Here is a 12,133-nt window from a genome sequence, read left to right as displayed (position 1 = left end):
TGGCCCCAGTTGTGACATCAGTGCGTTTCATTTGTTCAACAAAGATCAACCACCTGGCTTCCCTGGGTCCAGGCTTCAACACTGGCAAGAGAGAGAAAAAAGGTAGACCCTGACCTTGGAAGGCTTAATTGCCACTCTTAAACCACATGCTTATACTATTATTCCCGAAATGCTCATCACCATGGGAATGTAATGGTGGGAGAAAATACATTTTCCCATCCCTGTGGTGGTTCTTACGGTGCTTGGAGCAGAGAAAGCCGCCTGCACTTGGCTTCCTGCTCTTGTGAGCCAACAGGCATCGTCTAGGAGGGGAGGGGGCGACTTCCCCAGGGGAGATCCTGGAGAAGTGGCTTGACCACGTGTCTGTACGCTCTCTTGTTCTATACAGGTCCCGTGTCAGTTTAGAACTCCATGGAGGAAATGCCAAGAGAGGATTAGATGTGTGAGAGATTTAGTGGGGGAAAATGCCTGTGGGGGGGGGGGCGGGAAATGGGCAGGGAGGTGGAAGAGGCTGGGAGAGCTGTCAGACCACAGCGCAGGGCTGACCTGGCAGAAGAAGAGCCAGGAGGAAGGAAGATTGGGCAAGAAGAGCCTCAGGCCGCAGTGCAGTCTAAGCAAGGCTTCACAAAGCTGATGGCAAGTCACTGAATCAAAGTCACCTTTCAAAGGAGGCTGACCTACAGGAATCGCTCTTCCTATTCCTGCCTTGCCCAGTCATTGACTGGGGACAGCCTGTGGGTAGCACGGCCTCAGTGCAGAGTCGGGTAGGCAGTAGATTCAGGGCCCAGCACCTGGGGCCCTTAGTCAATTACATTCTCGTGGTATGAGGTCTGAGAGGTGCGTTTTCATGGCTCACAAGTTCCTATGAACCAGCACCCTAAGCACCATCTCTCCCTTCCTTCTCTGGGGATAATTCAGAACTACAAGTTAAATGGATTTTTTTTTCCTGTTTGCAGCTCTTCAGAGACACTGATGCAAAGAATCAAAGTTACTGCATAAGTGGATAGAAAAAAAAAAAAGTGAATTCCATTTCTCAAGGGACCCTGCATTATCTCCTCTTTCTCCCACCCACTACTCCTGCCTACTAGCGAGACTGGCTCCTCAGTCGACAGTAAGATGCAGCCAGCAGACAGGGATATGGTTCCCTAACTGCCTTAATTGCCAGGTACTCTGGTGAAGAGACTTGAAATCCGCCCCCAAACCCCCAGTGCTCTTCTTAGCCAGTAATTTCACCATGTCTGCCAGCTGTTTCCCAGAATTGGTGCCAAAGCTAAATAAATGGCAGATTTGCATTTCACTTGAAACTGTGCGCTTAGGAAGTTATGCCTTTACCGGGAAGCCCGATTTCTCATTAGTCCGTAAAAGAATGATGGGGAACCAGGGCTGATTAGGCCCCCACATTGTGCCAGGTGTGGTTGTAGGTGCTACAGGGGTCATCTGTTTCATACCTCACCCCTCTGAGGTCAATGTGTATGGTCGCATTTTACAAACCCAGGGCACATAGTAAGGGAGCAGGGATTTGGGGAGGACCGAGGCTGGGTCCTCTGACTCCAAGTCTAGTGTTCTTTCTGGCTCCTAATTTCTATCCATACATTGGACAATTTGGCTGACTTAAGAGGAATTAGAGGGGGACTTCCCTGGTGGTCCAGTGGGTAAGACTCCGAGCTCCCAATGCAGGGAGCCCAGGTTCGATCCCTGGTCCGGGAACTAGATCCCGCTTGCATTCCGCCAACTAAGAGTTCACATGCCACAACTAAAGATCCCATGAGCCGCAGCTAAGAAGTCCATATGCCGCATCTAAGACCCAGTGCGGCCTAAATAAATAAATAAATTTTTTTTTTTTTTTTAAAGAGGAATTAGAGGTATTGGCTTATAGCGGGATTTTGTCTTCTATCAGAAGTTCTTGGGTTGTGAAGATTAACGTATTTGAATTACTGTGAGTAAAATGCTGTTAAGAGAGCTTGGAACACCGTTATCACACCTTTAGTGGCTGTGACCACAACTGCCATGAGGACGATGATCCACCTGAAAGTCTAGCTCAGGAAATCTATCCTAGGAAAATTCCTTTGGCTTAAGGAGTCCTTTCTAATCAACCTCTTCTATAATCCTGGCGCTCAGGAGTAAAATATCAAGCTACTAATTTCCTAGTGTGACTTTTTAGAGGATCTCTTACATTTAGGGCAGCCATAGATACTAGACTGTTTTGACAGGAGACTGGACTTAGGAAATGAATGACAGAAAGGAAAGGGATGGAGAAGCTTGAACCCCTTTAGTTTTTTTTAATAAATTTATTTATTTATTTATTTATTTTTGGCTGCGTTGGGTCTTCATTGCTGCATGGGGGCTTTCTCTAGTTGTGGTGAGTGGGGTCTACTCTTTGTTGCGGTTCACAGGCTCTAGGCGTGTGGGCTTCAGTAGTCGCAGCACACGGGCTCAGCAGTTGTGGCTTGCGGGCTCTAGAATGCAGGCTCAGCAGTTGTGGCGCACAGGCTTAGTTGCTCTGTGGCATGTGGGATCTTCCCGGACCAGGGACTGAACCCGTGTCCCCTGCATTGGCAGGCGGATTCTTAACTACTGCGCCACCAGGGAAGTCCCTAAAATGACCCATTTTAAAGTGAACAATTTAGTGACGTTTAGTATCTTCACAATGGTGTGCAGCCACCACCTCTATGTGGTTCCAAAACATTTTCATCACAAAATAAAAGCCTGTACCTACTAAGCAGTTACTCACCTCTCCTCTTAGCCTCCGGCAATCACCAAGTTGCTTTCTGTCTCTGGATTTACTTATTCTGGATATTTCACATAAATGGAATCATACATTATGTGACCTCTTACGTTTGGCTTCTTTCACTTGGCATCATGATTTTGAGGTTCATCCATGCTGTAACATGTATCTGCACTTCCTTTCTATGGTGGAATAATCTTCCACAATTTGTTTATTGCATCATCTGCAGATGGACATTTGGGTTGTTTCCACCTTTTGGCTATTGTAAGTGATGCTGCTGTGAACACTCGTGTGTAAGGATTTGTGTGAGTCCCTGTTTTCAGTTCTTTTGGGCATATACTTATAAGTGGAATTGCTGGGTCATAAGGTAATTCTATATTTACCTTTTTTTTTTTTTCTTTTTGGCCGCGCTGCACAGCCTGTGGGATCTTAGTTCCCTGGCCAGGGGTGGAACCCGTGCCCCAAGCAGTGGAAGGAGAATCTTAACCACTCGACTGCCAGGGAAGTCCCTATAGTATTTAACTTCTTGAGGAACTGCTAAACTTTTCACAGGGGTTGCACTCTTTTACAATCCTGCTGGCAGTGTATGAGGGTTCTAATTTCTCCACATCCTTGAATTTAAAACTTTAAAAACTGCATTAATCACTTACAGGATGAGGAAGTGGCCTCTCTTTGAAACATTTTCCTCTTTCACACGTTAAACTTTCTCTTTCACACAGAGCCTATGCATGAAAGTGACAAGGAGGAAGGATACTATCAAGTGATGCAAACAGAAATTCCACCAGCCTCCAGATACCATGTGTCATATTACGCCAAGCTGCGTGAGTTTGTGCTTCAGATTGCCTCAGTCACTTCCAGGTGAACAAGCTCAAGACTTTGCTCTCCGGCAGGAAGAAGATGACCGACAGCGAGTTTGGCTATATTCACATGCTGGCCCAGGACTACCTGAAGTACGTCTTGCAGATACCACAGCCTGGATCTGGTCCAAGCAAAACATCCAGGGTGTTACAAGACATTGCTTTCTCAGTCCAAAACGAAGTTGAAAAGAATTTGAAACCATTCTTGGACAATATTGATGTTGTGTCCATAGACACCGCCAGAACAATATTCAACCAAGTGATGGAAAGGGAATTTGAAGATGGCATCGTTAACTGGGGAAGGATTGTGACCATATTTGCATTTGAAGGTATTCTCATCAAGAAACTTCTAGGAGAGCGAATTGCCCCAGATGTGGACACTTACAAGGAGATTTCTTACTTTGTTGCAGAGTTCATAACCAAAAACACAGGAGAATGGATAAGGCAGAACGGAGGCTGGGTATGTGTGATGGAAATATTCTTCGTTGTTCTTTACTTTGAAATAGGAATTGACAGTTTCCTTGCTGATTAAAAAAAAAAAACTACCTAAGGATTATATTTTCTTTGGGTAGTTTGTTCTAAAAGTTTTTAAATTTTAAAATAAAATTTCTGGCTCATTTCCAATGAATCTTAAAACTTTATAGTTGGAAAACTCTTGTGGTTTCAGTTTTTATTCCTAACCGTGTAAATTGCAGGAGTGAGTTTTGGGGATTAATAAAAGATGCACCTCCCTAATGCATCTTTAGAGTCAGGGTCTAGTCTGAGACTTAGCTCTTGTTAGCGTTGTCATGACAATGCAGAATTAGTACAGAAAGAGTTGGTATTAGATGCTGTTATATTTAGATATTATGTTACAAAAGACAGGTGTAAATTTTTGCAAGTTCATTGCTTACAAATTGATTTTTTTTTTCAGTTTTCTAATATGACAAATTCTGGCTGGTAAAGCTTAGTGATTAAAAAAAAATAATGTACTACACCACCAGCAAGAAACTATTCAAGAATTTCCAAATAAAAATTCACTTTATTATCAGTGTCTCAAAAAGCTAAGATCGTGCAGGGAGTCTATATTACAACTCATATTGATAAGGGGCCTTTCCCAGCTGGACGTATATGCTTTTCTTTATATCCCAATACACTGAATACTTACTTTTTTACAGCACTTATGTCCTCTCTTCAACACAAACCCTGGCCTCCCCTCTTCCCAGAGCTATCCACTGGTTATCAATTCTTTTACATGCAATACATGCCTGTTGAACATATCCATAGAAAATATACTCAGCACTTCTTTGTAAAAACAATTGTTATAAATTGTTAAATACTATGTAACAATACTAATATAATACTAAATAATTTATAGTATTTAGAAATTATTTGTATAAATAGTACATGGTACTTATTCTGCTTTTTTTTTTTCACCCAAGGGCATTTTAATAAGTATTTTATTTTTATTTTTAAAAATTTATTTATTTTTATTTATTTTTGGCTGTGTTAGGTCTTTGTTGCTGTGCGCAGGCTTTCTCTAGTTGCGGTGAGCGGGGGCTACTCTTCGTTGTGGTGTGCGGGCTTCTCATTGCGGTGGCTTCTCTTGTTGCAGAGCACGGGCTCTAGGCGCATGGGCTTCAGTAGTTGTGGCACATGGGTTCAGTAGTCGTGGCTCGCGGGCTCTAGAGCGCAGGCTCAGTAGTTGTGGTGCATGGGCTTAGTTGTTCCACGTTAATAAGTATTTTAAAGAGTACTACAGGGACTTCCCTGGCGGTCCAAGGGTTAATTAAGCCTCCGTGCTTCCACTGCAGGGGGCTCAGTCGCAGCATATCCAAAAAAACAAGAGTACTACATATACGCTGTTGTATGTAAATGCTGTTGAATGTTTGGTTATTTCTAGCTGATGGATATTTATTTATTTCCAGAGCTATCACAAACAATACTTCATTGAATATCTTTAATCATGCCTTCCCTTGTGTGTGTTTTTCTAGGATGGATATTGGGACATAGAATTGCTGGGTCATGGTGTAAACACTTTTTAAAATTTACTAGATTCTTGTCCTCCAAAGTGGTTCTACCACTTTGTCATGCTCCCGTCACAGCTTGTTCAAATATCCCACATTTCCTCCCATCCCGGCTGACTAACATTAGGTTATAGTAGTCTGTCATAGTTTCCCTATTCCGCTGGCTTAAAAATATATACCTAATTTATCTTGTTTTAATTCTTGTTTCCTTGATTACTAGTGAGGTTAAGCATCTTTTCATATTGAGCGTCTTTACATGTTTATTGACCATTTGTAATTCTTATTCAGAGAACTGCCTATTTATATCCTTTGCTGTTTTCCTATTATTTTGTCTTTTTCTCACTGATTTGTAGGAATTCTTGGAATATTCTGGACACAAATTATTTTTATATATGTGGTAGATATCTTCTAATTTGTTGTCTTTTAAAACTATAGATGTCTTCAGTGCTTATGTTTTAAACGTTGATGAAATCTTTTACTTGATGTTTTTTGCATTTTGTTGAGGTCTTCCTGCATAATGATAGGGCTTACTGCAGCCACTCCCCTTTCTCCATCACCTTTTCTTCCTGGAACTCAGCCTGACTTGGGGCTAGACAAAGCATGTGAGATATTTGGTCGTGTTTTTTTCTGGTTGCTGTGGAAAGCTATACTGAAGGACGGGTGGAAATTTCAGCTATTATGCTGTGTAGGTTTCAAGTGAAGGCAGAAGTTCGTTAGCACAGAGGCCCACGTATGAGCATACTAGTTTGCAAGCTCCACGTGAGTTTGCACTGTATTTGGAACACACAGAAAATGAATAAACGTTACTGAAAATTTTAACTTAACAATAAATTTTGTAAGCTCCTGGAACTCATAATTAGTGGAGGGTGTGGAATTGTCTCTGAGCAAGTCTAGAAGTGTGCTCATCTTTTGGGGGCGGTACAGGTGTAAGTGTGAGTGAGCATGGCAGGATATAAACACACATGTGCCCCCCACACACACATCAGCCTTCACCAAGTCCTTATGTAGGTTTTCAGCTCTTGACTTTTACACTTGAACAGCTTAGACAGAATAGAAATGCCCTTTAAGATGTCATTTCAAAGCAACCTCAACATTCCTTTCCCAGCCTATAGGAGACACTGAATCTGTTCAAGACGGGCAGTGCTTTTTTGAACCAGTACAGACCAGCATGGCAAACCAGTATCTTCTTTGCATACTGATGTTGACAAATCTGCTCAAATGAATGAACCTACTCTTGAATGACTTACTTCCGGGGAAAGGGTACAATCCCATGCCTGTGCTAGTGGAGTCAGGTGGCCCATAGGAAGAGAGGAAGATGAGGAGGCATTTTACAACTTCATCAAGAAGGAAGCACCAACTTCTGACTTTCTACCGTCCTGGAAAACTCTCCAAAACAATCACTGATCCCTTGTCCTATCCACAGTCATTTATATGCGCTTGTCATTGGCTCCAGATTAAAGACGCCTGCCTATAATGAGGGACGGGAGGGGCATTTCACCCACAGCTAGAGAATACCCACATTTAATTAAATTTTAAGTGTGCCCAGAGATTTTATGAAAACGTTTGGATCAAGAACGTGGTACGTGAGGACAGCAGAGATAATAAGGGCACCAACTCTGAATCAGACGGACCTGCGTTCATTTCATGCTTACTACCTGTGTGACGTAAACAAGTTATTTAACTTCCCTAAACCTCATGTGTAAAATGGGAAGACTATTGCTGTCTATCTCCTAGGACTGGTGTAAGGATTAAATCAGTTCATATTATATATAAAGCACCCAGAACACAGTTTCTACAAATAACTCAATACAAGCTTAGGGCTATTGTTATTATTAGTAGTAATATTGCCTAACTTCCCTGAATAGATTTAATCTCCAGAAATTATATCAACTATAGTTAGATATTAGCCACCATCTAAAACAGATGGCCTAAAGGTAAAAAAAATAAGACCAGTGTATCAAAAATGGGGTCATAATCTCCTAAATTTGATTACTTATGAGATTAAGTGAGTTACTTTCCTTCCTTTCTTCCTCCCCTTTTTCCTTCCCTCCCTCCCTCTTTCTCCCTTCTTTTCTTTCTCTCCTTCTTTTCTTTGCTGCTTCTCATCTCGCTTTCTATTCCTCTTCCACATTTACCGTTATTTCCTCCTGTCCCTCTGCCAATTTGACGTGCTGAAAACGAATAGCCTCTCATAGATCTCACAGGAGAGCTAGTGCTATTTGTTTTTGTCAGTCTTTGGCATTCATGAGGAAAGGCTGGTTCTTAAAAACCATTAGAATGTGCCTGAGATGAAACTCATCTCACCCCTTGGGATTGCCTTTCCTTTGCAGCTAGGTGGCTTTCTTACTTTTGCCCTCCTCAGTAAAGCATTCTCCTGTGCCTATGCTGGTTGAGTGGAAAGGACACTCAGCCCTCAGCTCCACACGGGAGGAATCATGTCTACCTAAAGCACCACTGAATACTGCATGCTTGGCCCAGGGCCTATGGTATAGAAAGTAGCCAACAAATATTTGTTGATGGAATGATTGAATGAACTAGCATAGAAACTGAGATTTGAACTCTGGTTTTCCCATTCACTAGAAGTGTGATCTTGAGTGAGTTTCAGAAGTAACTTGAAACTCAAATTCCTAATATAATAAATATAATAAATATTATATTATGTTATATGTAATATATAATGAAGACAGTAATACGTACCTTAGAAGGGAAGTTAAAAGATTAAAGGACATTTCTGTAAGAGTGCTTTGTAAACTGTCAAATATTAATACAACTATGAAGGTTACATGGGAAATTCCAGAAAGTTTAAATATGTAATTCTTAAAACTACTCTAATACCAAAAGAAAGCCCCTTTTGAAAGTAGGGATGTACAGTCAGAATTGGTGCTTTCCAAGTGACCAGTATATTAAAGTCTGAGTCATAAGAGTTAGGCAAAGTAGGCTGTATTTTTTTATGATCATCTTGCTTTAAATAATGATGGTCTGGTGAGGGCAAATAAAAGGACATACACAGGCATGTAGACGACTGACTAAGTATTCAATCTGGCAAAGGCATTTCCAAAAGGCGTAAAGATCTAGCAGCGATGTAATACAATCTCAAGAATTCTTACATATCCTTTGACTAAACAGATTGGGGGCCAGATTCGTCTTGTATTTCTTTTGAATTTTAACTTGAGATTTAAAAATCATTTAATGAAAACTAAGGTGAAACATAGTTCAAGTCTTCCTGTGGGTCCTTCAGGAAACCTAAGTTCAGCTCTCTAACCTTGGGAGTCACCCGTGACCCCTTTCCCTCATACCCTATGTCCAACTCATCAGCAAATTCTGTTGGGGGCACCTTTGAAATACTGCATATCCAGTGCCCCCAGGCGACTCTCCTCTCTCACTTGACTATGTCCAGAGCCTCCTACCAGTGTCCCTACTTCCATGCTTGCCCTGCGATGGTCTGTTCTCCACACAGCAGTCAGAGTGATTTTTTAAACAACTTGCCTCACTTATTCCATGTTAACATTTTCAGTGTCTACAGAATATCCCACCAGTTTTATGCATCATAATTTACTTAAGCAATTCCCAACTGTTAGACATTTGGGTTGGTTTCTGTTTTCCCTTCTTAGAAATAATGCTTCAATACTGAACATGAAGATGGTTTTCCCCCCACATTTTAGAAGATCGCCTCATGATCACTTTCTAACACTAGAATGATTGGTTCATATATGAGTGTAATTACACTACTTATACATATTGGAATACATATTGCTTTCAGAAGGTTTGTATCAATGGGACAATGCCACAACTTTACCAGCATTGGGCGGAACCATTAGATATAATTTTGAGGGTTTAATAGGCTTAAGATAACAAGGTCAATTTAATAGGTCTAAAAAACAATAACATGTATTAAAATGTGAATTTATTTAACTGCTAGTAATGTGGAATTCTTTCCCATATACTTTTTTTTAAGACAATTCTATTTTTTTGTGTCTATTTTTTTATATAGCAGGTTCTTATTAGTTATCTATTTTATACATATTAGTGTATCTATGTCAATCCCAACCTCCCAATTCATCCCACCCCCTCTTCCCCCCATATACTTGTTAATGATTTATATTTCTCTTTTTAACAGCCTTTGCCTTTTTTAACTATTAAGGGCTTGATGATTTTTCTCTTACATTTGAACGAACTCTTTCATGGCAAATGTAAATAGTCTCCTGGTCTGTTGTTCTTCTTATTTTAGTTTCTTATCGTTTTAAAAAACTTTAATCTTCGTATTGCTGAATTTGTCAGTTTTTTCCTTTGTTCACGCTTTAATATTTATTCATTTATTTTGGCTGCACCCGGTCTTAGTTGTGGCATGCGGGTTTCTTAGTTGTGACATGCATGCGGGATCTAGTTCCCCAACCAGGGATCGAACGCGGGCCCCCTGCATTGGGAGCACGGAGTCTTACCACTGGACCACCAGAGAAGTCTCTCCTTTGTTCATGCTTTAGTTTAGAACTTTAATATATATAAGAGGATGACATATTAACTGCCTAATTGTAATAGATGGTGATCACTGTAACAATAATAAAAATCATTTTAGAGTGCCCCATTAATACGGGGTTTGTGAAAATTCTAGGAAGGCAAGCACTGAAGTGGATGCACACCTAGAATGTACGGGAAATGTGTGAGTGTGTAAGGGCAGGGGAAAGAGGAAGAAGAGAAGGGGCAGTCTGTCTCCTCTGTTAGCATGTGACAGCATGCATCTCCCAGCATGACTCCACACTTCACACAGAGGGTTAGTGGAAGCTGGCTTTCTTGCTCAGTCTTTTCAATGGAAAATTCCCCTGACTGGTGTTTGTCTGCGCTGCCAGTGATGCTCAAAAAGACAATTCCAAGGCACTACAGAGTTCTCTGTCAAAGAAATATGCTTGGTTTACATTTTGATATTAGTCACACTAGACTGTGAACTACTTGAAGGCATTTGTAACCCCCAGAAATGGAACTTGCTGGAGGCAGAGCAAATGTTTACAAGATGAACATTTAAAAAAAATTATCTTAACTATTTTCTAATCTTCTTGGTGGTGGTTTGAAAATTTACGGAGTGAAAAGAATGGTGTCTGCATCCCAGTAGAGGTCCAAGCACTAAGAAGTCAGGTAACCTTATGTAACTTTTTTTCTGGACCTCAGTTTCCTCATTTGTCAAAATAAGAGAGGGCATTAGGCCGGGTGATCTCAGAGGTACTTTTCAGTGAGGATGCTCTATAAGAATAGATTATAAATTAATTACATACAGTGTCCAGTTTATACTCTTATTTGTTTTAAAAAAACATGTCTGATCAAAAAGAGAATGAATTGTAATGGAAACCACAACTTTCTCACAGGCTCAGAGGCACTGATTTAATCTGGCTTTACTGTTGAGTCCTTATGACTCTCAGCACAATGGGGTTTACAAATATGAATGCATATTTCAATGCCAGACATTTGAAAGAAAAAGAGGGGAAAAAGAAGATAGATTTTCTGTCCTCTAGAGCTATGCCATCCGATATAGCAGCCACTTGTCACTTGTGACTCTTGCACAGTTGCAGTGTGGCTGGTCTGAATTAAGAGATGCCCTAAGTACAAACACACATTGGGTTTTAAAGATTCAGTACAAAAAAAAGTAAAATATCTTGTTTCCATATTGATTACATATTGAAATCATAACACTTTATTTATTTACTCATTCATTCATTCATTTATTTTTGGCTGTGAGGCAGGCATGCGGGATCCTAGTTCAGCAAGCAGGGATCGAACCCATGCCCCCTGCAGTGGACGTGCAGAGTCTTAACCACTAGACGACCAGGGAAGTCCCGAAATTATAACATTTTAGATGAACTAAATATATTTTAAAAATTAATTTTGCCTCTTTCTTTTTACTTTTAAAAATGTGGCTACTGGGAATTCCCTGGCAATCCAGTGGTTAGGACTCTTCGCTTTCACTGCAGAAGGTGTGGGTTCAATCCCTGGTTGGGGAACTAAGATCCCGCAAAAAACAAAACAAAACAAAACAAAAATGTGGCTACTAAAAAAAATTACATAGGTAGCTCACACTATATTTTTATTGGACAGTGCTGCTCTAGAGCAGTCTGGAATGGGAGATAGAGAATGATAATAAGGATGAATAGAATAAAACTGGTGAAAGTACAGAGAAGATTGACTACCTGCATTTTTTAAATGAAAGTTTCTTTGCTTTTCATTCCAGCAAACTTAGTCTCCACTAATTTTTAAAATGTTAAATTTGTTCTCTCATAGGAAAATGGCTTTGTAAAGAAGTTTGAACCCAAATCTGGCTGGCTGACTTTTCTGGAAGTTACAGGAATGATCTGTGAAATATTATGTCTCCTGAAGCAGTACTATTGACCAAAAAGGACACTCCATATTGTGAAATCTGCCTAATTTTCTTGAATTGTACAAGAAGCACTTGCCAACACTTACTTCTACTTCTAAACAAAGAACTTTGATGATATAACTTGACATTCCAGAGTTATGGGAATTTTGTCCCCATTTTAATGAATAAATTGTATGTATTTGTC

The 12,133-nt window shown here is 40.5% G+C and overlaps 1 protein-coding gene across 1 annotated transcript; it reads left to right on the top strand.

Moving 5' to 3' along the window:
• Positions 1-3,368: 3,368 nt before the first annotated feature.
• On the top strand, positions 3,369-12,133 carry BCL2A1 (BCL2 related protein A1). The gene is made up of 2 exons (XM_036844055.1): positions 3,369-4,042; positions 11,853-12,133. The coding sequence occupies exons 1-2, from the start codon at positions 3,623-3,625 to the stop codon at positions 11,958-11,960; spliced, it is 528 nt and encodes a 175-aa protein (XP_036699950.1). The 5' UTR covers positions 3,369-3,622; the 3' UTR covers positions 11,961-12,133.

Source organism: Balaenoptera musculus, chromosome 2, assembly GCF_009873245.2.
Source record: "Balaenoptera musculus isolate JJ_BM4_2016_0621 chromosome 2, mBalMus1.pri.v3, whole genome shotgun sequence".
In the NCBI taxonomy this organism is placed as follows: Eukaryota; Metazoa; Chordata; class Mammalia; order Artiodactyla; family Balaenopteridae; genus Balaenoptera; species Balaenoptera musculus.
The sequence above is the reverse complement of the archived record's forward strand: the minus strand, read 5'-3'. Positions and strand labels throughout refer to the sequence as shown.

What these genes read in the sequence shown, in the direction of transcription:
- BCL2A1 (XM_036844055.1), top strand. Translation starts at nt 3,623, where the DNA reads ATGACCGACAGCGAGTTTGGCTATATTCACATGCTGGCCCAGGACTAC. An exon ending in TAAGGCAGAACGGAGGCTGG is followed by an intron (nt 4,043 to 11,852) that starts GTATGTGTGATG and finishes GTTCTCTCATAG; the next exon opens with GAAAATGGCTTTGTAAAGAA.